Genomic DNA, 26,239 nt, shown 5'->3' with positions numbered 1-26,239 from the left:
TTGAGGAGTTTGAAGAACTTTCTCAAGTTCTTTGAATGTCTTTCTCAGGATAAAGACTCCATCTCACTATCCATTGACATACACTGGAACCTTCCAGATTTGAAGCCAGTTGTACTCTTACTCCAAAGTCATATCTCCAAGTGTATAGAATGTGTCCAACTGGGTTTCTAACAGGCATTTCAAAGTCAAGCTTTTGACTGCCACCTAAGTCCTGCTTCCCCATACCCAGTAAGCCAGTTAATCTTACTTTATTTATTTACTTATTTATTTATTTTTTTGGTTTTTCAAGACAGTTTTTCTGTGTAGCTTTGGAGCCCATTCTGGCACTCGATGTGGAGACCAGGCTGGCCTCGAACTCACAGAGATCCGCCTGCCTCTGCCTCCCAAGTGCTGGGATTAAAGGCGTATGCCACCAACACCTGGCTTCATCTTACTTTCAAACTACAAATCCTAAATAATACCCTTCTGCATCATGTCCACAACTTCCACTGTGATGTAAACTACAATCTGCTTTTTTTTCTTTTCTTTTTTTTTTTTTTTTTTTTTGGTTTTTCGAGACGGGGTTTTTCTGTGTAGCTTTGGAGCCTATCCTGGCACTCGCTCTGGAGACCAGGCTGGTCTTAAACTCACAGAGATCCACCTGCCTCTGCCTCCCAAGTGCTGGGATTAAAGGCGTACGCCACCAATGCCTGGCTTTCAATCTGCTTTTTTTATTTATTGTTTTAGTTATGGAATGCTTGTAATTAGTCTCTCCGTTTCGATCTTTGTCTATTCTGGGCATCTATGGTGATCCTGATAAAACAGAAGATCATAGTCGTCCTCACTCTAAACCCTCTCAGCTTCCTATCTCACTTGGAGTAAAAGCAGCCATTGTAAGGGCCTGAAGATCTGGCCCTTGGAACTCCTGTGGATGTCGGGGCTCTTCGGTTTTCCTCCACTTCTGTGTATTCACTGCCTGTGTCTGTCTGCTCAGTTCCTGCATTTGCTGTTCTCCCTGCATGGGTCACTTCATCACATGTCATCCACATGGACTCACTTCCTTTGGCCCTTTACTAAATGTCATCTTTTTTTATTATTATGCATACAGTGTTTTGTCTGCATGTGTGTCTGAGATTTATAGATGGTTGTGAGCAACCATGTGGTTGCTGGGAATTGAACTCAGGACCTCTGGAAGAGCCACCAATACTCTTAACCTCTGAGCCATCTCTCTAGCCCCCTAAATGTCATCTTTTAAGTGCTGACCTTTATTTTTTCTGCAAGATTTATCACCATATAATACATAATTTGTCCTGCATTATCCTCAACTACTAACATGTGAATCTCATACATTGTTTACTGCATGTATCTAGACCCATACCTGTTACAAAGTAGGCTCTTAATTGTAAGCCAACTTAGACTTAGTTTGGGATCAGTAGTTAATCTGGGGTGCTTGTGGTGCAGGGATATATAAACTATCTGTAGAGGGTGAGCAGAGCCCAGCTATTTGGGAAGACTTTAGTACCATTGAAAGTTCAAGACTTCCCAGGTCACAGTGACAGGTCTGTGCTTTGGTTCAGTGGTAGACTGCTTTTTCCTTACATAGCACCTACAAAGTACTAGGTTCAATCCTCAGTATCACATGGGGGGGAAAAAGGCTGGTGAGATGGCTCAAAGGGTAAGGCAAGTTGCCACCAAGCCTGAGGACGTAGTTTGGATCCCTGAAACTCCATTGAAAGATAAACAAGTCATCTTCTGACCTCCATTTTCACAGTGAGGGTACACATGCCAAACAAATAAAATTAATATTAATTCATAAAAGGAGACTCCAAGGGCTGGAGAGTTGCCTTAGGGATTAACAGCACTTGCTGTTCTTACAGAGGGACCCAAGTTCAATTCCAGGGACCTAAATGATGGCTCACAACCATCTGTAACCCCAGTGCCAGGGGCTTTGACACCCTCTTCTGGAAGGCACACATGTAGTATGCAGACAAAAACCCATACATATTCATTAAATTTTTTTTTAAGTTAAAAAGAGAGAAGCCAAGGCTGTGGCTTGAAACTACAAGAAGCAATCATCGGGTTGGTGAGCTGGTTCAGCAGGCACAGGTGCTTGTCCTGCAAGCCTGGCCACCAAAGTTAAATTCCAACACGTGTGTAAAGGTGGAAGGAGAGAAGCAACTCCACAAGATTATCCCAACTTCACAGAAAGCTGTGACAAGCCCCCTTCCCCCACATGCACAAACATAATAAATCCAAACCAGCATCATTAGCACCACTTGAAAACTTGAATGTGCAAATTACCAGGTCCCACCTTAGACCTGACCATTCAGAAGCTCTAGTTTGGCTTTGGGTTTTTTTCTGGGGTTTTGTTTTATTTTTTTTCAAGACAGGGTCTTGAGTAGACCAAACTGGCCTTGAACTCCTGGTCTTCGTGCTACCTACCACCTCCTGAGTGCTGGGATTACAGGCAGGCACCATCATGCTAGGCTAAGCCTATTTACCTACTCTTGCAGGACCAGGTAGTGACTAATTTAGGCTTGGCTGGCTGTAAAGCCTTTTTATTTTTTTTTTATTTTTTTTTTTATTTTTATTTTTTATTTTTTTTGGTTTTTCAAGACAGGATTTCTCTGTGGCTTTGGAGACTGTCCTGGAACTAGCTCTTGTAGACCAGGCTGGTCTTGAACTCACTGAGATCCACCTGCCTCTGCCTCCCAGGTGCTGGGAATAAAGGCGTGTGTCACTAATGCCCGGCTTAGCCCCCAGAAATGATATGAATGAGGTCATTTTCCAATATAACTTTATTATGTGGTATTTGTATTTCTCATAATTTTGTTTGGAGTTTTAAGATGAGGTGTGTGTGTCTGTGTGTGTGTGTGTGTGTGTGTGTGTGTGTGTGTCCATCCCAGGTAGCCTCTAACTGTGTAACTGAGAAGGACCTTGAACTTATTATTTTCCTGCCTTTATCTCCTGAGTGCTGTATTTATTAGGCATTTATTATTGTACACATTCACCACAGGCCAAGTACTCTAACAACTGATCTATATCTCCAGTCCTAGTTCTAGTAATCTTAATTTATAATCTCATTTTAAAATTTGCAACTATTACAAATTCTTGGTTTGTTTGTGGCAGGATCTCACTATGTAGCCCAAGCTGGCCTGGAACTCACAGTGACTGGCCTGCCTCTGCCTCCAGAGTGCTAGTAACAAATCTTCGTTTGTCAGGCAAACCAAAAGGTGTTGTGCCACCAGGCCTGAAAGTACATACCTGTAATCCCAACACACAAGATGAAAGCAAGAGGATTAAAAGTTAGAAGCCAGTGGGGCTTTCGTAGTGCATGCCTTTAATCCCGGCACTCGGGAGGCAAAGGCAGGTGGATCTCTGTGAGTTCAGAGACCAGCCTGGTCTATAAGAGCTAGTTCCAGGACAGCCTCCAAAACCACATAGAAACCCTGTCTCGAAGAAACCAAAAAAAAAAAAAAAAGCCAGCTGAGGTACACAGCAAGAGCCTGTTTATATAATTGCTTTTTTAAAAGATTTATTTATTATGTATACAACATTCTGCTTCCATGTATATCTGCACACCAGAAGAAGGCACCAGATCTCATAAGGGATGGTTGTAAGCCACCATGTGGTTGCTGGGAATCGAACTCAGGACCTCTGGAAGAGCAGTTGGTGCTCTTAACCTCTGAGCCATCCCTCCAGCCCCTATAATTGCTTTTTAAATGCTGAGTTAGATCTTCTCTTCCTGGTGCCATCCCTGATCTGGGGTACACAGACTGAACTAGAGACGTCTAGGATAAATTGTGGGTGGGAGAGCACTGTCTAGTACCTGTAGCCATTGGTGCAAGGTGTGTGGGAGCAGTTTCTAATGGAGATTTAGCTCTTTTGTGTTTGTTAAAAGTCCTAGACACTGAACCAGGACTTCATGAATGCTAGGCAAGTGTTCTATAGAGCAATATGTCCAGCCTGATTTTGACACATTGAGACAGTCTCACCAAATTGCCCAGTCTGACCTTGAATTGTGAACTTTCGATCCATTGCCCCAAAATATGTCTTATGTGAAATGAACGATGTCTTTACCCGCAGATAAATTACCAGCTGGTAATCCTACATCAGTCCCCAACTTTATTTTTCCTGGAAACTTTTCAGCCCTAAAATCCAAAGTCTACAATTTCACTGCATCAAACTAAATAAACATACTTTTCTCCCAAAGACTGGAATCTTTGGATTGGCAGTCTGATTGTAGCTCAACTCCAAAGGATAGACCACCAGAAACTTAGGAAGGTCTTTCTGGGTTTTGATTTTCAGATTTTTATTTATTTAGTTAGTTAGAGACAGGGTGTCATTCTGTAACCCAGGCTGACCTCTTAACTCTTTCTGACCTTACCGCCTCCCAAAGTGCTGAGATTAGTACTACAGGTGTGCCCCTCCAGGCCAGGCAAAGAATTACTTTCATTAGAATTCTTGCCTAAGCTTTGGTGACCCAGGAACTTAAACACATAAGGAAGTGAGGTTTCAAAGTGTAAAGGCCAGGAGAGGTATGGTGAGGCACGCCCCTAATCCCAGCCCTGGAAGGAGGGTGAGGCCCGAGAATTTTGAGGTCAGCCTGTTGTACATAATGAATTCCAGGTCAGCCAGGGCTACAATATGAGAGAAACAGTGACCTAAAACAACAAAAAACTAAAAGCAGAGTCAGTTGCGAGGGAACATAAGAGAAGCAGTGCCAAATACCCATAAATCAAGTCCCTGAACCATTTTATCTCTAGTGGAATGATAACCACTTTGCCCAGTGGCTGCAAGTCTGGAGTTAATAGCAAGTCTTTCACCATCCTACGCAGGTTTATGGCATTGCAGAATTCCATTCCTATTATCCCCATTCTTTGAAGGGCATCGTGGTGTGAAGAGCATTCTGCAAGCCATTTTACCTGCCCTGGTGTGATTTTCTCAGGCACCACTCCGACCTCCACCACAGCCCCAGGAGAAGGAAAATTGATTGGAGGAGCTCATCTTGCCTGGTCTCTTCCATTTTTGACAATGAGGTTGCTAACAGGGGGCAGGACTGGGTAGTAAGAAGGCCAACGTTTGTCTTGGCTTCTCTCCAGGGAGAGGAGTCTCCCGGGCGGCTTCCCGAGGTGCTCAGGAAAGGTAAATAAAAATTGGAGTTGTGTGACTGACATTATAGCTTTTGTCCCACCCACATAGCACCGCAGGGAGACCACGGCCCGGGTTCGACACCTTGTCTCCCTTCTCGATTGAGGTTAGGAAACCAACCAGTCGGGAGCCAGAAGCTTCCGCCGAAGGTCTGCAGGGCTCAGGGAGCTTTCTGCCAGCAGCCCTGCCCTGCGCTCCAGCGGGCCTGCGGGAGTCCCGGTCTCCCAGTGCTCTCCCAGGACCGGGAGCACCCACCTGCTTTCCCCAGTTTCCTTCGCCATTAAGATCACAATTCAAATGCGGGTGGGTTTTCATTTATTTTGTTTGTTTCCCCTCTATAAGGCAGCCCCCCGCCAAAACTTTCAGAGCGCCCCGCCCACTCCACGTGGACCTCCCTTCCCTGTCCCAGCAGCCTCTGCGAGAACCACCCCTAACACGTGGTCAATTGTTGTGTTTCCTTCCTCAGGCCCCCTTGTAGCTGGCATCCGCTAGCCAGCGAACAAAGGTGCCCTCTTCAGGGTGACTTTGGGGCAGCAGCCTGGCCTAGGGGGCGTTACTGAGAGCTCACGTACTATACGGCAACTTGGATGCTTCAGCTGGAGACGACTGTTTACCCAAGTAGTTCTCTGGTTAAAGACTAAGGGTTAGGGTCCTGAGTGGCGGAGCAGGCAGGAGATCTGTGAGTTCGAGGCCAGTCTGGTCTGTATTGCTAGTTCCAGACTAGCCAAAACTACATAGTGAGATCCTTTGTCAAAAAACAAAACAAACAAAAATAACTTAAAGGGTTACACAGAAGACTCCTGTATAGTTAACACGAGTAATCTGGACTCATGGGGAGGCCGAAGAGGGTAGCCACATGCAGGTTAGTCTGGGCTATTTAGCCACACCCTGTTACAAAATTGTAAAAGGTTTGAGAATCTAGCTCAGTGGTAACATAGCTGAATGATAGGAGCTGGAGCCCCTAAATTCAATCCCCAGTGCCCTCTTTAAGAAAAGGGACAAATCCAAGACAGCTTCCATCAGTGAAAATTGTCGGCCCGCCCTGCGGTGGTGGTGCATGCCTCCCAGCACTCGGGAGGCAGAGGCAGGGGGATGTCTGTGAGTTCGAGACCAGCCTGGTCTACAAGAGTGAGTTCTAGGACAGCTCCAAAGCCACAGGGAAACCCTGCCTCGAACCCCTCCCCACCCCACCCTGCCCCCCCAAAAAAGAAAAGAAAGTTGTCTTGGTGTGAAGTTAGGTAATTTGGTTACCTTTACTCCAACTCTGCTTCCCTTCGATTTCATAGTGTTGATAAAGAGCTGAGAGACAAGCACTCCCTAATTATGAACTGGGTTATGGGCACAGTGCCTCTCTGCAATGGGTGGACTGTTCCTAAATGGCCTTCCCCAACAACAGTGTAATTTGTTCTATGAGCTCAGTCAGACTGGTCAAGCTAACAGGTTTCTAAAACAGTATCTCCCCTTCAGCATTAGGAGCACTTGCTTAGAATGGAGGCCCCAGGAGATGGTGTTGGAAGAAGGAGCAAGCAGTGAAAATTAGCCCAGTGCCCCGCATGGTGGCCCATGCTTTTAGTCTTAGCACTGGAGAGACAGCCAGATCTCTTGAGTTTGAAAACAGCCTAGTCTTCATAGCAAGCTTCAGGACAGTCAGGACTACATAGAGAACCTGTCTCCAATAAATAAGAGGACAGTACTCTTGTGCTCATTCCCCCTGTTTTGAGGTCTCTTCTGAACACTGCAGTTCTCAACTTATTTGGTGGAAAATACCTTGAGCAAAATACAATGGGGCAGAAATCTCCCGTTTCCTGTTCTGGAAATAAAGAGTTGGATGGGGACTTGGGGTTATAGAATTGGGGAGGGGAGGATTGTGGACAGTATTCACAAAAAGGTAGTGCTAAGTGGTGTGGGGAAGAAAGGGTAAATTTATTAGGCTGGCATAGTGGGGAGTCCCAGTACTGGAGAGGTTGAGGTAGGAAGGTTGGGGCCAGAGGGAATGGAGAGATGGCTCAGTAGTCAAGAGCATTAGTTCTTCTAGAGGAAGAATCCCAGCACACATGGTGGCTAATAACCATCTGTAACTCCAGTTCCAGGGGATCCAATGCCCTCTTCTGGCCTCCACAGGTATCAGCAAGATGGCTCTCCAGCCTGTTTTAAAAAAACAAAGAAATAAAAAAAAAAAAAAAAATGGAATGATTGTGGGGCTATTTGCGATTCCAATGTCACAGAAGTCATAGCCCAAGACAAGCCTGGGAGCCCAAGGAAAAGGGCCCTGTTGTAGCTAAGAAACATATTAACACTCGGACATGTTAAGGAATGAAGTGTGGAAATGTGGAGGAAACAAATAGGGCGAGTCCTGAGACCCCCATCACACTGACCACAATCCTCCTCCATTTTTCTCATGGTCTCACTATTAGCTCAGACCAGCCTGGAATGCCCAGTGTTCCTGCCCTGACCTCTCAAGGGCTGGGATTACAGGCATCTATTGTCACACTTGGCCTGGAGCATCTACTTTTAAGGGAAAGAGTCCCAAAGCCATCAAGTCAGAAGACTGAAATCTCTGGCTGGGCCACTTGCTCTCCTATAACTCAGCATCTGTCAACGCTCCCATTACCAGGTGCTATTTCCAGAGTCCAGGGCTTAGGCTGAGGAAAAGGGAGGGGCAGAGGCAAAGGGAGACCCAGTGAGCGCCTCCCCCCAGCCCAACTGCAGTTCCTGCTTTTGACCACTCGGGGGCGCCCAAGCTCAACCAGAGTAAGGGAGAGAGACAACAAGCAAACTGAAGTAGCTTGTAGAGGACAACTTAGGACGTCAAGGATGACCCTGCACGGAGAGTTGACACAAGGGTCCTCTGCTCGGCAGTCTGTAGACCCCTGGCATAGCCGCTGGAAAGCATCCAATCTCATCTCCACTAACGGAGGCTCGTGGCACTGCAAACTAACGCTGACCTTTCACCCCCACCTTCCACACACTAGGGTCACCTCTTTCTTCACTGACCATTTTCTTCCCCTCCCATCTCCTCCTGTGGGAACCATCCCACAGCCGGTCTGAAGGTTGAGGAATGCTCTGCCTTGGCTAGGTGCCAAGCGGTGGACTTCCTGGGCTTTGGGGTGGGGCTTGGCAAGGGGAAGCCCTTTGGACACAGAGCCACCCAGTGAAAGGTTCAGGCAAAGAATAACACCCAGTCTTGCACAGCCTGTCTCCCCTCCCCCACTCGTCTCCGCTAAGTGAAAGGCTCTGAAGTCACTCTTTGTGACCACAGTTTAATTTCCTCCCCCCCCCACTCCACCCCAATAGGATTTCCTAGGCTGAGTAAAAACATCTACAATGTGGAGGCGGGTGATCACCCTGTGCGCTATGGCTCACAATAGGTAGGGAAGACACCTATTTCAGGACCTGCCTTCCCCGCCTAGGAGGAGGGATTCAGTTGTCAGGGTCTCAAGCCATCAATTATTAGTGACAATTCATCCCCTCAAGTTCTTTCACAGAACCTTGGGTCTAAAGTCTCTATATAGTTAAACCCAGGAGTAAGCCGATTTCTGAGTACCCGACCTTGACTCGGCCTCCATTTTCTCTGAAATAAATCAGCTGAAATCTGAACTCATTCATCCAGATCAAGACCAAGGAAATCTTTGCAGCCTGATGCAGCTGAGTGGGATGCATTTAGCAAGAATGAAGAGCCTGCAAAAAAAACGACTTTCAGATCCCATGGATAGAGGCCAGGTCCGACAGGGACCTCTCTGTCCTACTGAGGGGGGCACAGCTCAAGAATAGTTTTTGCATTTGTGGGAGGAGAATCTTCTGATATGTCCACCAAGGCACCGATATAAAGAGTGAGAATTCAGTCTGGTGCCCCCCCTCCCCCGCCTCACAGATCCCCAGTGCCACTTTTGCAGGCAGTAGGCCCTGCCGCCGTCATCTATAAACCTGTGCCAGATTCCCAAGTTCCTATCTGGAAACTTCAGCCCCCACACCCCAGGCCTAGGGGAGAGCCAATGTAGGTCACTGCAGCTGAGCCTGCAGCGCTGTCTGCTCCTTGGGCCCAGAGCCTTTCAGGCCCAGAGGAAGTCTTGCAGAGAAGCAAAAGAAAGCTCTATGAGATTCAGATAAAAATATATTGTTCAGAAAGGAAAGCAGGGAGAACGAAGGAGGCAAGTGGTCAGAGCCCAGTCTAACAGAAGCTGGAGCCTGCGACTAGCTCCCTGTGCTGGAGGGAAAGCCAAAGAGGCCTGGGCACCTCCTGTTCTTGGCTTCTCCCTTCTTGTTTTCTGTGCCTATGTAAGGAGGGAGACTCTGGCCCTCCACTCTCTAGTGGCATTCCAGGCTCAGCTTTCATTCTCAGGAGCCTTTGTGATTTACCTTGAGACCCTCTCACCACAATTTTGGGTCTTGGGGTAGGCTGGTGCTATCCCTTATCCTCTCCTATTGAAAACCTTTTCCTGTTCATTATCTGCTAAACTCATTTGACCCAGGTCCCAAGGAACTTCCAAGCCTCTCATCCTTTTCTTGGCTCCTCCTACCATTTCTTACCCTGGAGAACTAAGCAATATGAGTTTGGGCAAATGTGTACTCATTCATTAAGTTTCACACAGAGGAATCAAGGGTCTATGACCATACCTAGCTCAAGATCCCCAGGCCTGGCAAAAACAAGAGGGAGGACCAGAGAGATGTTTCAGCAGTTATGATTACTGGATGCTTTTTCAGAGGACCTGGATTGAATTTCCATTATCCACAATCATCTATAACTCCAGTTTTAGGAGACCCATTGCTCTCTTGGCCTCCACAGACACCAGCCATGCATACAGTACACAGTCATACAGACAAAACACTCATACACATCAACTAAAATAATAAAAATAAATGAGAGAGAGTGGTGGCATACACCTTTGATCCCATCACTAGAGAAAGAGGCAGGCAGATCTCTGAGTACAAGGCCAACCTAGTCTATGGAGTGAGTTCCAGGACATTCAGAGCTACAGGGAGAAACCTTGTCTCAAAAAACAAAATAGATGAAAGACAAAACAAAAATAAATAAGGAAAACAATTCTACCTCTAGCCTCAAAAAAATTAAATCACAATTGAAAGGTTCAAGCATCATGCTGGCCTGCTCAGCCCAGCGTTCCATGAGAACTAAGTCTGCCCATCGGTGTAGAGGACCCCTTTAAAAGACAGACTCCTGCCCACTTACTCTCTTGCTCTTTGCTCTCTTCTCTTACTTTTACACCGTCTCTCTTGCTTTTCTGTCTCTTACACTCTCTCTGTCTCGACTCCCCCACTCTCGCTCTCCCCCCTCTCCCACCTGGAATAAACTCCGTGGTTAATGTCTCTCTCATTCTGGCATCCCATCTTGTGCGTTTTATATTTTTAAACTTAAACAAAATAACAATCTTAGTGGGCTTTTCTTGGGGGGGGGAGCATTGATTTGTTTTTTGTTTGCTTTTGAGATAGGGTACCGATGTATAGAGTGGGCTGGCCCTAAATTCAAAGAGATCCCCCCTGCCTTTGTCTCTAGAGTACAGGGATTAAAGGTGTGCTACCCGCCAGGGCTGAGGCAGGTCCTAAGGTCTGCCACCTCATCAGGTCTTTGTGCGGAGACTTGAAGCCAGAGCTGCATCTCTGGCCCCCTAATTAGTAGTTTCAACAGGAAACTCAGAACAAGGGTATGAGGGGAAGAAGGGGATGGAAGGGAGGACCTAGTCATCTCCCTGCTTCATTCTCCCTCAGATAGCATGCTACTCCCCTGGAGAACACAGACACTCACTATCCCACCAGTGTGTGCCATTTGTCCTCATTACCAGAATCCTGGCATACAGGAGGAACCCGATAAATGGGTTTTGCACGGAGTCAAACTAAATCTGACTATGCTTGCTGGCTGAACTCTGAGATGTTGCCCCACATTGGAGAAAGGTAAAAATATCCCCGATCATGGCTGTATCTCCTGGAGAGAACTCAGACCTAGCGCTGTGTTTCCCTCACACAACGGATCCCCTGGAGGGCGTCCTAAACCAGATTCCCGAGCTGTCCCCAGCGTTTGAGTCAGTGAGCCTCCGGTGGGTCTAAGAATTTGCATTTCTCTAGGGGTTCCAGGCTGATAATCTCCATTACTGATCTGAGAATGGTCGCCTCAGTGAATCCAAGACCCTCACCTCAATATTCACCCAGAAGACCTGGTTGGCCCCAATTTTATATAGGAAGAGGGAAGCTGGGAGCATCATGAGTACCTCACTTTTGCACAGACGCTCCACCACGCAAGGTAAGGGCAAGCATGTCTATCTAGGACTGGTTATCTGTGCTCGTTTTTATTTAGTTCGTTGACTCCATCCTTATTGAAAGTCACTTCCCCCAAAACATGTTTTGCTACAGCGAGGGAGCACTAGGAATTTCCTGTGGCTAGGCAGCCCAGTGCCTGCAGGGGTGGAGGCAGCGCTGAGCAATCCAGTCCTTCCCTTGGCTCGGGCAGGGCCACGTGCCCCACCCCCTCGCTTGCACATGTCTCCGCCGCCACCGCCGCAGCAGCCGGGCTGTTTATGAGCGAGTTGTTGTGGTAGAAATGGAGCAGGCTGCACATGCCCGGGCCATGTGACCCGGGCAGCCCGCGTGAGCTTCAAGACGGCACAAACACACTCGTCTGTCCTCCAGTGGCCGGGGAAGCAGGAGGGAAAGAAGGGGGAAGAAGTGAAAGGCCACTAGGCCGCCTCGTCTCCTGCCCTGTATTCTGCTCCTGTCCTTTTGGTCTCTCCCGAGCCACCGGGAGCGAGCGCAGTCATCAGCAAGGCAGCATGCTCACCTACCAGACATCCCAGATCCCCCCCCCCCATAACAAAGGGTCTATCCAGGTCAAGAGCACAGCATCTCTCATCCCAGCCTCCTTATGAAGTGGGGTCCTGGCCTCCAAGCTGAGTCCTGCTTTAGCTGCAGCCTGGGCTTCTGAAACCAGCTTCTGGGTCCCCTCTTTCTAGGAAGGAGGATGCTACACGTTCGTGCAGCTAGTGTCCACTCAGGATTAGAACAAAGAGAATCAGGGATCTGTGGGTCTGGGACAGGAAGCTAAGAACAGGTCTGCAGCGGGGGTCGTGGGGGCGGGGTCTGTGGAGACGGTGGATTGGAAGGGTAAGTCCCTTTGGTAGTCCGTGGTTGGGACTGGAGACCTAGAAAGGCTGTCACAGAACAAGCAACGGGGCAAAAGACAAGTTTAGCTTTCATCCTCACTGCAGCGGTCCCCCTCGCCCCCGCTCACAGGCACTGTAACCCCAGAGCCCCTACTTCCAGCCCACTGGTGACCCCGTTTCTGCACCGCAGTGCCTCTTGCTGCGAGGTGAGGCTCTGCTGGAGTCAAGCGGACAGTAGGTTAGCAGGAACAAGCAATTGAAATGAGCACGACCCACATTTCCTCACACACCAAAAACTTTGCAGATCCTGCATTGCAGAGCTGGCGCTTTTTATTTTATTTTTTAAAGTCTCTCTTCTGGGCCCCTACACACGTCTGCATTTTTGTAACCAGCACATCCCCCCCCCCCAAGGGTGCAAACTGCGCATTCTAATGAGCCAAAGCTCCTTCCTGCCGCATTGAAAATCTCATCAAATTGCCAGCGCGCCCCCCCCCGCACCGATTTAGAGGAGGGGGAAGGATCCTGAATTTGTGAAGTAGCATCTTCTCTCTCCTTCCCCTGCCTCCCTCCCCCATCATACTGCAGACCTTCCAACCAACAGCTGCAACCAGTGGAGAAGGGCGGGAGGAGGGACCGAACGTGAGCCTTATTCCTTCTTTCCACACAGGCTGAGCTGGCGGGGCGGGGGTTGCTTTTTTTTCTTTTCTTTTTCTGGGCAGTCCACTGCACCCTCCTTTCCCTCCTCATCCCAGCCAGTGTTTATGTAAGCCTCCCAGAAGCGACACAGGGCCCCCAATGCCTGCCCAGGCCCCAGGTCCTCCGAAGTCCATCCTTGTCACGAGGACTGTCATGAGCAGCTTCCCTAGACAGCTGCACTGAGATCTGCAAAGGCCCAAAGAATAGGAGACGCTGGATCAGGAGAGAGTTTGACATGCAGCTTAGAATGGAGATAAGGCAGGCACAGAGGCACCCTGCCTTCTCACTCAGACACACACCCCACACTTCTCTGCATCCCAATCCACAGAGGCTTAACTCAAGGACAGCCAGAGCTCCGTCTGGTACAGGAGGCTGGGAGATGGTATCACCAGTGGGCTGCAGCAATGGTATAGCAAAGAATGGACAGGAGACGTCTGCATGACATGCTGGCTAGCACTGTATCCCTAGCTAGGAAGGTGGGCTCTTCACCAGATTAAGGGTCACCTGGAGCTTGTCTTGTATTGCTAAGGACAATGTAGGACTCCTCCAGGATCCTGTGATGTGACTAAGATCCTGAGCTCAAAGAAGGGGATTCTCCTTTGAGTCCCCAAAGCACTGAGGTGTAATTGATCCTGGATGGTGGCTTTAAAGGTACACATTTCTCAGGCAGATAAATGGGAATGCCAGTTTTGTCCTTTCTTAGGGTCATGTGACAATTTCTCTCTGTCTTTGATGGCCTTCCAGACTTTCAGCAAACCCAACTCATTAATTGATTAATTATTTTGATTGATTGAGACAGGGTCTCACTGGCTGACCTGGAACTCACTATGTGGACAAGGATGGCCTGGAATTCACAGAGCTCTGCCTACCTCTACCTCCCAAGCTAAGATCAAAGGTGTGAGCCACCATGTCTGGGTGAACCCAGTTTCAATAATCTCTTAAAGGAAGTACCTGGCCTATCAGCCCTTCCCCTATCCATCACCAGCTGTGGCCCCTATAATTAGGAGACTTGAGTGGAGTCCAGAGCTCATCTGTCTGCTTGAGTCCCTTGCCTCTAGAGCAGCCCATGTGGAAGTTTTGTTTTGTTTTTATTGGGTGGTTGGGTTGGGTGGGTTTGGTTTTTGCATCCTATTCTGATCTGTTCCTACCTCGTACGACCAGATAATGGGAGTGTAGGATGGAGGAAGAGTTTAAGGGAAGACGAAATGCTGGAGTTAAAGGAGAGGTTCTGGGAAGCTGAGGTTCTTGTGTGGGAGGGAACAGACGTTTCTCTTCTTGATGCTACACCTCCCTTCCCAGCAGCACCCCAGCTTGGGAAACAGGGCTCAGTATGCCTATGTGGCTTGGACGTATCCCCAGCAGGACCCATTCTCTCTGGGAGGGCAAGTCTTGCTAGTTGAATTTCTTCTTCAGGCCCGGCGCTGAACCCCCAGCACTGCCATGTTTATTGACAGTGACAGATAGTGGCTGTTCCAAGCAGGGCTAGGGAGTTTTGTGCTTCCAATAATCTCTGCGAACTCTGTCATTCTTTGATAGTGTTCTGTAAATACAGCTTCAAGACAGCTCTCCTAGTCCCTTCTGGCATCCTGACCATATTAATAAACATCTTTAAGCTTCAGTTTCCTGATCTCCAAAATATAAAATGTGATCTACAGCCGGGGGGTGGTAGCCCACCACTTTAATCTCAGCATTTGGGAAGCAGAGGCAAGTGGATCTCTGTGAGTTTGAGGCCAGCCTGGTCTACAAAGCAAGTTCCAGGACAGCCAGAAACCCCATCTCCACGGTGTGTGTAGGTGGGGCGCACACAAAAAAACCCCAATGTACTCTACAGCACTGAATTTCTATGAAAACCAAAGGAAAGAATGTTTGTTTGGTTATTTATTTATTTATTTATTTCCCAAGATGGGGTTTCTCTGTGTAGCTTTGGAGTCTGTCTTGGAACTTGTTCAGTAGACCAGGCTGGCCTTGGCCTGGAACTCACAGAGATCTTCCAGTCTCTGCCTCCTGAGTGCTGGGATTAAAGGTATGGGACATCACTGCCCAGTAGAGAGAACTTTTATATGGTCCTTAGCACAATGCCTGGCATACAGTTAGTACTTAATACGATTTTGTGTGTGTGTGTGATTTCTGTGGAAAGAATTGTAGTGGGGAAAAGGTGACAAACATATCCATTGAACCCCGTCAGCGCTGCTGCCTCCTGCCTTTTCTTTTCTCAAGGTTTCATAACAAATTAACTCAGAATTTGTCTCTCCTGTCTTGAGGTCCTCCCCAAATGGTGGGATTTTGGATGTGGCTAGCTGGCCTTTTAGAAACCAGGAAAATGATTCAGGAAGGTAAGAAATGAACCTCTTTTAGGTAAATGTCTGGTTCCCTGATTCAGGGGCATCTCTGGGTTTCTATTCCAGGTTTGCATCATCTGGGCCAACAGGTTTTTACCCTGGATAATGGGTTCCCAATGAGAAAGGAGGGGGATGGGAAGGTACCTAACTGAAGCCTGACCTATTTTCAATAGGGACCCACCCTCAGTCAGTCAGTCAAACAGTCTGACCAAGATTTAGGCCACTCAAGATTTGCACAGGGTGTTGCCCTATTACCCAGAACAACCAACCTACTGTCAAGGAGAATAGATCTTGGATCAAACACTCAGCCACTCATGGACTCACTGCACACAGACACATGTAAAGGTGCTGTTTACATTCATAATCAAACCCCAGTCCCCTAAAAGCATGCCAAGAAGCTCTGACCAGAGCTTAGAGCCCTTGTTCCTGTTTCTAGTTCTTTCTTTTTAAAGATTTTAAAAATTTATTTTTATTTTATGTGTATGTGTGTTTTGTCTGCATGTATGTATGTATACCAAATGCATGTCTGGTGCCTGAGGAAAGCAGAAGGGGACTTCAGATCGACAGGACCTGTAGTTACACCAGTTGTGAGCCACTATATAAGTGCTAGGAACTGAACCCATGTCCTCTAAAAGAGCAGCTAGTGTTCTTAACTGCTGAGCCACCTCTCCAGCCCTGTTTTTCTATTTCTGATGTCATCCCCATTTCAGAGAATCCTGGGGAAACTAAAGACACAGTTGAAAACACAAACACAGAGGATCCAACAAAGCCTCCAAATAGTGAGGTCACTCCTCAGAATCCTAGACTTCAAAGAAGCCAAGTGGAGGTGCACACAATATGGAGCCAGGCTGCACTTTATGGAGTGTTGTTCATTGAATCTGGTCTCTTGGGAGCTAAAATTGACTCTATATGTGTCTGTGTGCATGTGCATGCCAGGTGTGTGTGTGTGTAGTAAAGCTAGACTGTCTAGCTGGTGTGAGAGCAAAGGATGTTGTGTGGTTGTTTTTGTTTTGGTAGAGTTTTTGATGATTGATTGATTAATCGATTGATTGATTGAGACAGGTCTTCTACTGTAGTGACCTGGAACTCTTAAGAAGCCCAGGCTCACTTTGAACTCATAGTAATCCTCCTCCCTTAGCCTCTACATTACTTGCATTATGGGCATGAGGAGCCGCTATACTGGCTATAAGTAGATTGTACTGAACTATACCTGCTGCCTTTTTAACTTAGTTTTTATTTTATGTGTATGGGTGTTTTGCCTGCATTTATGTATGTGCCTGGTACCCAGAGAGGCCAGAAGAGTGTGCTAGATTCTCTGGAGTTGGAGTTACAGGTGGCTGTGAACTGCCATGCTGGGTGTTGGAAATTGAACCCTTGTCCTTTGCAAGAGCAGCAATCACTCTTAAGTGTTGCATTAAACCATCTCTCTCTAGCCCCTACACCTGTTGTCTTAAGCTAAGATTTAAGCCAAAGAAAAGCCATCGGTCTACTCTAGTCTCCCTTGGGTGAGACAACACATTCCCTGGTTCCTTGGTTCCTCTGCTCTTCTTCTAGAAGTCCCTGGTAGAGAAAAAAGCAGAGTTTACATGTTAGAATCTTCTAGAACCAAGAAAAAGCCCAACCTTTCATTTTATTCCCTTGAATCCCACAAAAGAGGTAGAGAGTGCGAAGTAGGCTCATGTCCTCATCTCCACTGCAAGGAATATCCAAAGTCACTTCTTTGACTTGGGTGTATGAGTAACAGCTGCAACCCCAGCACTTGGGAGGCAGAAGCAGGAAGATTCAAAATGCAAGGCCATCCCATTGAGCTAGACCCTGTCTCAGAAGAAAAAAAAAAAGGCTCTTTGTCAGGGAGAAAAGGCAGAGCCCTATGTGAAGTGCAGAGGAAACAGGGGTCAGAGGCAGCACCCCTCCCTCCCTTCCTCCCAGCCTCTGCCTTCATACCTCACACAGACTGGAAAACAACTTTGCTTCTTGCCAAGAGCAGGATTAGGCTGAATGAATTTCAGCTCTGGTTCCCTCTGCCTTCTCACTGGCTGCAAACGCCAGGGGAGTCTTGATCTCTGGCCCTTCCTTCATATGGAAACATGCTCAGCAAAAGCAGGACCACAACAGCTGTACACAGAGCAGACAGAGTGCCTTGGGGGCCACAGAGCAACTAAGGGAAGCATGCCATGTCAGAGGCAATGCTGGCACTGGGGTGGGGTGGAGGGTCTAGATAGCACCATGGGATTTTGGAATTTGAACAGCCCTGACAGATACCTGGGTGGGGTCCCCTGGCTCTGACCCACTCAGGAAGGTCACTCAGAGCAGGGAGCCAGGGACAGAGCAGCTTCACCTCCCAGTTCTTCCACACAGTCTAGTGGGAGGAGGGATAGGGAGTGGAGGTTGAGTTCAAAACCAAGTTTTCCTGGAAAGCCTCTTTCCTCCTTTGTCTTAGCTCCTCCCAGTTCCTCCCATAGTGCTCTGCAACAGCTTCCTTGCTTGGGGCTCAAGGGGCAGGGCCAGAGAAAAGCCTGCTGTTTCTTGTCTGTCCCACTCTTGTTAGGTGTGAGGGAACAGAGCTGAAGCCTAGGTTTCAGAGGATCGGTGGCCAAGCCTGCTGTGCAGTCACTATCATTGGCCTTAACCCTCAGCTTACTTTTTCCTTGGTGCCCTCATTCCAGCTTTGAGGTGTGTGTGTATGTGTGTGTGTGTGGGGGGGCTCACTCATTGTTTAAGTTTCAAACCAAATAGCCCAGGGCAAACCACCAGCCTGCCAATATGCTTTTCTCTGCTTCCTAGGTGGCTGCCCTACTTCCCAGAATTCCATTACTTCTTTCTCTTGAGCTGCCTAAAAGCAAGTGAAGAAAGCTTTCAGGTAAAAAGAAAAAAAGAAAGCTGCCAGGCAGTCCCAGCACTCAGGAGGCAGAGGCAGAGGCAGGCGGATCTCTGTGAGTTCGAGGCCAGCCTGGTCTACAGAGTGAGCTCTAGGACAGCCAGGGCTGTTAAACAGACAAACCTTGTCTCGAAAATAAAAGAAAGGAAGGAAAGAAGGAAGGAAGCAGTGGCTAGGCCGTGGTGGCACACCTTTAATCCCAGCACTCGGGAGGCAGAAACAGGTGGATCTCTGTGAGTGCAAGGCCAGCCTGGTCTATAGAGTGAGTTCCAAGGCCAGCCTGGTCTATAGAGTGAGTTCCAGGGCAACCAGAGCTGTTACACAGAGAAAACCAAAACCAAACAAACAAAAGAAGCAGTGGATGCTGGGCTGGAGAGATGGCTCAGTGGTCCTTCCAGAGGACCTTAGTTCAATTCCCAGCACCCACATGGCAGCTCACAACTGTCTGTAACTCCAAGATCTGACACCCTCACACAGACATACATGCAGACAAAATACCAATGTTCATAAAATAAGAATAAATAAATTATTTTTTAAAAAAAGCAGCAGTGTATGCTTGGCCTTGGGCCAGCCCCTTCTTTTCCTTCTTCATTAAGAGGAAGGAAGATGACTGCCCCCCAAACCCTCCCCAATAGGGTCCTGCCATGTAGCTCTGGCCAGCCTCAAATTCATGGCAGTCCTTTTGCCTCAGCCTCTCAAGTACGGTGATTGCAGGCACGAGCCAGCACACACTGCCAATGGGAGGAGGGATTAAATGATCTTCGTGTCCTCTCTGGTAATCTGTGAACTCCTGCCCCCATGAAGTACGAAGTACGAAGTATGTACCGCACGCACGAGCAGACCCCTTCACATTAGGACCTCAAAGCACTTTCACCATGAAGTATCCCTCTGTTGTCCTTTTTATTTCCCAGATAAAGGGAAATGACTCACCCCAAAGTCAGTTGAGTGGGCAGTGTGGTGTCGTATAAGCAAACAGGGAGTCCCTAGGGATATCCCCACTCTATCTGTGTCATTCCTTTCCCGCGGGTGTTCTTCCTGGGGGGGGGTGGTGTAAGTGAAAGGCACTCACAATGTCTATCCCGCCTTGTCACCATAGCAAAAACCAGCTTAAATTCTTGACTCCAGGGAAATCTCCTTCCTCAGCTTGTTGTCCCGTGTCCCGTGTTCCCCACTCCCCCCCCCCTTACCAATAACCTCAGGGCGAGGTCAGTTCTGCAATCACGTGAAGGTCTCACGTTTGCTGTTTGCTAGGTTTGCAAAAAGAGCCTTTTAGCTTTGATCTCCCATAGAGCAGTAAAGCTTGCCAGGCCCTCCCCAGGAATTCACATGCCCTTGCCATACAAGGCTTTCCAAACACGCCACCCTGACTCTTCAGAAAACTCCACCCTAGTCCACTTTCAGCTCCTCCCTGCTGCCAACAAGCACTTTTGCAAAGCAGAAAGGGGGGAATAGACGCACTCCGCCTACTTTGTCAGTAGACTACAAATCCCAACAATCTTGGCGGTGCGCAGCCGCATAGAGCTCAACGTGCCGGCTGCTGGAAAAGTGTGTCACTGGGGCACGAGGCGCTCCCTGGAATCACATGGTACCTGCTCCAGTGCCGCGTGCGGCCCGGGAACCCTGGGCTGCTGGCGCCTGCGCAGAGTCCTCTGTCCCAGGGAAAGGCTCGGGCAAAAGGCGGTTGAGATTGGCAGAGTGAAATATTACTGCTGAGGGAACGTAGCAGGGCACACGTCTCTCTGTGTGTCTGGGTGCCTCGTTTCTCCACCACCTACTTACTTCCTGGTTGCAGCTTCTCTCCTTTTGGGACTTTTGCACCCGAAGCTCCAGATTTGCTACCCTGCAGTGTTGCGGAACCTTCAGGAGTGGCATCGGTGCACTGCAGAGACCCTACCCTCCTTGCTACCTTACAGCCAGATCTGCTGCAGGCTGATTCCTTACACACATTCTCTCTGCTCTTCCCATGCAAATCAGACCTCGGTTGCCTCAGCGTCCTACCCTTCTGCAGGGCTGCAGCCCGGCCACCCCAAAACCTTATTGCTTGGTGCCTGGAATCCTGATTTTCAGCCGCGGGGTCCACTTGTCTCCCTCAGCCATTGCCCAGGGGGCGAGAGAGACCACTGCAACCTCCAGTTTGTGTCAAGGTCCAGTTTGAATGACCGCTCTCAGCCGGTGAAGACATGACGACTCTGGACTCCAACAACAACACAGGTACTAAGATTCTTATCATTATCCTTGCTCTGTCACTGTCTCCATTTCCATCCACGGCTTAGGAGAGGAACTTTGTAATTGTAAAGGATTGGGGATTCCCTCTGGCCGGTGTTTGCTACTGTGCTGAGAGCCATTAGGTACGATCTCCAGGGCGGGTTACTCTGGCTGGTAATGCGCCTAAAGCCTAATCATCACAACTACCCCTCCGAATTCCCCTGAGCCGCAGGAACTTGAATCTTGGGCAGATGAAACAGAGGGTGGATACTCGTGGCAAGTGGAAGAGTTTAGGGAGACGGACCGCTTTGAAGCAGTGTCGGGGAACCTCCCCATCTGTCCATCCCTTGCTGCTGTAGAATGCCTGTCGCTTTTCACTTTCAAGTTCTAGCCCACTTCCAGGGAGTCTGGGAAGCTGTGGGACTGGAGGGTGTGAAGGAACGGGTCAGCTCTTACAGGGGAATCCTCAGTGGCAGTAGGGAACTCCACCTGAGGAGTCGGGTGCTTGGGGCTCATCTCCAGGCAGGGCACCCACAGCGCCTGAACCTGGGGAGGGCTCACATGGCTGCAGAGCCGGGCCCACGTGCTGCATTTGTTTTCATTCAGTAGAAGCCGTGGCCACCATCCCATTGGTCATTGCTTCCCGGCCTCGTTACATAATGAGCTCCGCCCCTCAAGTTGCCTGAGCAACGCGTGTTCCCTTCTCTCCTCCCCTCAGTTGTCCCGGCCCAGCTTGGTTTTAGGGTCCAGCCTTCCACCCAGGACGCCGCCGAAGGGGCGGGGTGAGGGCGGGTTTCTGCTTGCGACAGAAGGGAAGAGAAGGCGGTGCTTCGAGTTCCGGGGTTCCTCGTTGGGGAGCCACGTGCGAGGGGCACACGTGGAGCAGGGACGTGAGGCCAGCTGAGGGCCAGGCTCCCGCCCCGCCCTTCTCCACCTAGATCTGGGTGAAGCTGGGCTGACTCACCGCCCCCGCCTGCTTTCTTTTCCTCTCCAACTGCCTGGTCCTCTTACCCTCCATGGCCGAGACTTGACTAAGACGGGGCCACCCCTGTGACTTGTTCTGGCCTCAAGTTTATGCGTCCCAACGAGACCTCACACCAGTTCATACTTACTCCCCTTTATTTTAATCGCACTAACATCATTTTACTGCATTTAGACTCAGCTTTTTCCCATGTTCGTTCCCAAAGTCTTTAACTGTTCCCCAAGTACCCTCATTGCCTGCCATGAATGTCTTCTCCGCCAAAACATGAGTTTCTGAGGATCAGAGCAGAAAGCCTACTTCTTTCCGTCATACTGTTTTTTTGTTGGTGTGTGTGTGTGTGTTTCTCACAGAAAGGAAAACAGACCAAAAGAGGAAGTGTTGGTTTCCTCTAGGTTGGAAAGCAAATTGGTAGTAATACAGATCTAGATTTAGAACTGGGGTCTTTGAGCAGTGCCTCTCACTTCAAAGTTGGAAGACTTTTTGAGTGACTTTCTCATGCCCTCTTTCAGGATGGATAAACTAGGTCAAGTTCATTTAGGTCCACATAAATATCCCATCCCCCACCCCAGCCGTGAAACAGTAGCCGCTTAGCCATTCTGCAACTATTTTATGGGCAGCTGGGTTCACCCTGACCAACCTTGAGCTATTTTAAGGTTGCCCTGCCTAGTTTAGTGTGTGTCAGTGGGTGAGTGAGACATGTGCTTCTGCAGACACGGTGGCATGGCATGTGTCAGCGAACACACGTGTCTGGGGATCCTCCCTTTCCCCACTCCACCCATGGCAGGCCAAGCAAAGTGCTTGGCAGAGGTTTGGTAAGCAAGTCACTTTTCTCTTCTGCAAATACCACAGAACAAATACCTGCAGAACCACCTGGTTGGCGGTGTAGCCATAGGGACAAAGTCCCTGAGTGGAGCTATAGAGCCAAAGTCATCATCTGGCTGAGACCCGAAAGGGGGAATGCCTAAATCCCCAGGCTGGACAATTTATTCCTCTCTTGTATCTTCTGCAGCTCATATCTCTAAGTCTTTCTTGGACTCAGAGTCATTGTGACTCATCGCTTGCAGGCCAGGGGCGCCAGGCTGTTCCTTACTCTATGAGAAAATGTCTTTGGGTTTGAAGGGAAGGTGACTGTCTTACAGTAGTATGACCTCTTGGCTAGCCACTCTTCATGGTCCATCACTGGATAGGTGTTAGTGTATAATTGGCAGCAGGTTTATTTGTGAATGGCTGTCAGCTGCCCATCCCAGCCCCAAGTGTACCCCTTATAACTAAGTTACTAGCTGCAGTCAGTATTCCCTCAGGAAAATATCTAGGGCAGGGGTTCCCATGTATGAGATGCCCAGTGGGGGTTATGCCTCACCCAAAGCAGAATTTGAATGTATTGTGCAAATAAATGGCTATGGGTGTTTCTTGTGACTAGGTTGACTATCATGTAGTAGGTGATGGAGAATTTCTTAAGGTTGACCATGCCTACCTAGTGTGTGTGGGAGAATTGTTTATTACCCAAGCTTAGGGGTTCTACATGCATAACTTCTAAGAGCAGTATTTTGGTGATGAGCAGGTGGTGCCCTTGAACCACACATGATAGTTGATACCCTTCTCTTGCATTGTCTTACTAGGTGGCGTTATCACCTACATTGGCTCTAGTGGCTCCTCTCCCAGCCGGACCAGCCCGGAGTCCCTCTATAGTGACAGCTCCAATGGCAGCTTCCAGTCCCTGACTCAAGGTTGTCCGGCATACTTCCCACCGTCTCCCACCGGCTCCCTCACCCAGGACCCTGCCCGCTCTTTTGGAAGTGTACCACCCAGCCTCAGTGATGATAGCTCCCCTTCTTCAGCATCATCGTCATCCTCCTCCTCCTCCTCCTCCTCCTCCTCCTTCTATAACGGGAGCCCCCCAAGAAGTCTACAAGTGGCCATGGAGGACAGCAGCCGAGTGCCTCCCAGCAAAGGCACCAGCAACATTACCAGTGAGTAAATGCCCTGCGGATTTAGGGGAAAGGAATTGAGCCAGGATTCAGTTGATAGTTGGTTTCCATCTGACAGTTACCTTCAGGTCTATGCCCTGATCTTTGGGATTTCTCTTTAGAGTTGTACTGGTTTCCGTCCAGTCCAGTCACCTGAGTGTTCCTAGACACAGCAGCCTCCTCCTTAGCCCTTCCCTCTGACAATCTTCAGCCTGGAAAGCCTCCATATCTCAGGTCACTCAGGCCTCTCTGCTTACCCTCTGCCTGTCTCCTCCCACAGAGCTGAATGGCATGGTGCTACTGTGTAAAGTGTGTGGGGACGTGGCCTCAGGCTTCCACTATGGCGTGCATGCCTGTGAGGGCTGCAAGGTGAGGCGGGTTGGGGTTGAGGACCCAGGCAGGTGATGCCTTCCCCCCATGATGCAGGGGCTCAGCTTAGATGAAGAGGTTCACTAGTCACCCTGCCTTCCAGGGCTTTTTCCGTCGGAGCATCCAACAGAATATCCAGTACAAACGGTGTCTGAAAAATGAGAATTGCTCCATTGTTCGTATCAATCGCAACCGATGCCAGCAGTGTCGCTTCAAGAAGTGTCTCTCCGTTGGCATGTCTAGAGATGGTAAGGCAGTATCCCCATGTCTCCTCCCTGCCCCATATCCTTCCACCCATTTTCTACCTTAATCCTCCCCGTAGGGGGGGGAAAAAAAAAGCCTTGAGTTCTGACATGTGATACTGCGAATGTCATTGCCCATGTGTTAACCTCTTGGACAAACACGCTTGTGTGTGTGCCCCGCCCCCCCCATCCATCTACTATCATATCCTTTGAATGGGCGTGGCCTTGTTGGTTTCAGTTCTGAAGTGGAACTCCAGCTTTCAGGGTCTTACCCCTTTAGGAGGAAGGAAGGAAGAGAGGCAGGCATGTGAGTATGTGAGAACTTCCTGACACGGCTCTCATCCTGTTGCAGCTGTGCGTTTTGGGCGCATCCCCAAGAGAGAGAAGCAACGGATGCTCGCTGAGATGCAGAGCGCCATGAACTTGGCCAACAACCAACTGAGCAGCCTGTGTCCTCTAGAGACCTCACCTACCCCACATCCCACCTCGGGTTCCATAGGCCCCTCGACCCCTCCTGCGCCAGCCCCCACTCCTTTGGTGGGCTTCTCTCAGTTCCCACAACAGCTGACACCACCCAGATCCCCCAGCCCTGAGCCCACTGTGGAGGATGTCATATCCCAGGTGGCTCGGGCCCATCGAGAAATCTTCACCTACGCCCATGACAAGTTAGGCACCTCACCTGGCAACTTCAATGCCAATCACGCATCAGGTAGCCCTTCAGCTACTACCCCACACCGCTGGGAAAGTCAGGGATGCCCGCCTGCCCCCAACGACAACAATATTTTGGCGGCTCAGCGTCATAATGAAACACTGAATGGTCTATGCCAGGGCCCCTCCTCCTACCCTCCTACCTGGCCCTCTGGCTCTGCCCATCACAGCTGCCACCAACCCAACAGCAATGGGCATCGTCTGTGCCCCACCCACGTATACTCGGCCTCAGAAGGCGAGGCGCCTGCGAACGGTCTACGGCAAGGCAACACCAAGAATGTTCTGCTGGTGAGGGCATGGAGCCAATGTGGAGAGAGAGAGGGAGGGGGCCTGGAAGGCTGGACCTAGAGGAAGGCAGGTGGTGTCAGCTGTTTGTGGGAACTGGCGATGGTGGGAATACCCCCTGCTCAGGAAATGACCCTGAAACCTGGGTTCTCCCTGGGAACTCTTAATCGTCACTTAACACCTGAATGCTATTTTAAGCCAGAGACCCATCCTCAGGGGCCATAGCTCTTAGCCCAGGCAGAACCTGGAAAGTAGTCCTGCTGGGGGAGCCCAGGTGAGGAGCCCACCTGGCTGACATGGCCCTCCTAACTCCATCGTCCCCATAGGCATGTCCCATGAACATGTATCCCCATGGACGCAGTGGCCGGACTGTGCAGGAGATCTGGGAAGACTTCTCAATGAGCTTCACACCTGCTGTGCGTGAGGTGGTAGAGTTTGCCAAGCACATCCCCGGCTTCCGTGACCTTTCTCAGCATGACCAGGTGACCCTGTTGAAGGCTGGCACCTTTGAGGTGAGCAATACTTGATGTTCCCTGCTCTTAACTACGGGAAGGAGCCAGTGGGAATAGCTCAGTGACTAGGGTGGGGAAGGGGTTCAGGGACTTTGGAACTGTGTTCTTTCTGATGGAGGAGGTGGAACTCCCATTACCGCCTCTGGGTATGTGGGGCTTCTGTCCTCCAAGCCAGTGTCTACTCCAGACTCACTGTATCAGAGTAACACCTGGCAGATGGATGGTATTTAGTTAGATGCACATCCCAGAACTGGTGTTACTTCCACCTGGGCCCTCCCCCCACCATTGGCCATTCAGAGGCCACCCCTTACTGGCAATCTAAGGCCACACCCTTGAAGTTTGGGGGAAACTGTAGGGAATCATTTGGCAAATGCTCCTCCCTCCTCACTCAAAATGCCTGTCCTCCCTTCAGGTGTTGATGGTGCGTTTTGCATCATTGTTCAATGTGAAGGACCAGACAGTGATGTTCCTGAGCCGCACAACCTACAGTCTGCAGGAGCTCGGTGCCATGGGCATGGGCGACCTGCTCAATGCCATGTTTGACTTCAGCGAGAAGCTCAACTCCCTGGCGCTTACCGAGGAGGAGCTGGGCCTTTTCACCGCTGTGGTGCTTGTCTCTGCAGGTAGGCCAAGCTCTCGCCTGACCCTGGAGGAGGCACACGCAGTTCAATTTAACATACCTTTTATGGAGTACCTACTCTATGCCAGGCCCTGCACTGGGCACTGGGGTACAGACATGATTCAGACACAGTCTAGCTTGGGAAACAGACTCATGCCCGACTAATTATAAAACAGTGAGATAAGTGTCACAGTATTAGCA

At 49.4% G+C, this 26,239-nt stretch overlaps 1 protein-coding gene and 2 long non-coding RNA genes across 3 annotated transcripts; 1 reads left to right on the top strand and 2 right to left on the bottom strand.

Moving 5' to 3' along the window:
• Positions 1-7,032: 7,032 nt before the first annotated feature.
• Positions 7,033-11,776, bottom strand: LOC118239229. Its single transcript, XR_004770922.1, has 2 exons — positions 11,349-11,776; positions 7,033-7,275 (listed from the first exon to the last, which is right to left on the bottom strand). It is a non-coding gene; the product is annotated as an uncharacterized LOC118239229 (long non-coding RNA).
• Positions 11,777-12,754: 978 nt separating this feature from the next.
• LOC118239228 lies at positions 12,755-20,918 on the bottom strand. The gene is made up of 3 exons (XR_004770921.1): positions 19,219-20,918; positions 17,216-17,386; positions 12,755-16,831 (listed from the first exon to the last, which is right to left on the bottom strand). It is a non-coding gene; the product is annotated as an uncharacterized LOC118239228 (long non-coding RNA).
• A 1,744-nt stretch (positions 20,919-22,662) lies between these two features.
• Positions 22,663-26,203, top strand: Nr1d1 (nuclear receptor subfamily 1 group D member 1). Its single transcript, XM_035448152.1, has 7 exons — positions 22,663-22,714; positions 22,956-23,306; positions 23,584-23,672; positions 23,776-23,920; positions 24,267-24,910; positions 25,234-25,419; positions 25,832-26,203. The coding sequence occupies exons 1-7, from the start codon at positions 22,663-22,665 to the stop codon at positions 26,201-26,203; spliced, it is 1,839 nt and encodes a 612-aa protein (XP_035304043.1).
• Positions 26,204-26,239: the final 36 nt, after the last annotated feature.

This window comes from Cricetulus griseus, chromosome 7, assembly GCF_003668045.3.
Source record: "Cricetulus griseus strain 17A/GY chromosome 7, alternate assembly CriGri-PICRH-1.0, whole genome shotgun sequence".
NCBI lineage: Eukaryota > Metazoa > Chordata > Mammalia > Rodentia > Cricetidae > Cricetulus > Cricetulus griseus.
The sequence above is the reverse complement of the archived record's forward strand: the minus strand, read 5'-3'. Positions and strand labels throughout refer to the sequence as shown.

Coding starts and splice junctions, on each gene's coding strand:
- Nr1d1 (XM_035448152.1), top strand. CDS start 22,663: ATGTATGAGATGCCCAGTGGGGGTTATGCCTCACCCAAAGCAGAATTT. Junction 23,307..23,583: donor AGGCACCAGCAACATTACCA/GTGAGTAAATGC, acceptor CTCCTCCCACAG/AGCTGAATGGCATGGTGCTA. Junction 25,420..25,831: donor TGAAGGCTGGCACCTTTGAG/GTGAGCAATACT, acceptor TCCTCCCTTCAG/GTGTTGATGGTGCGTTTTGC.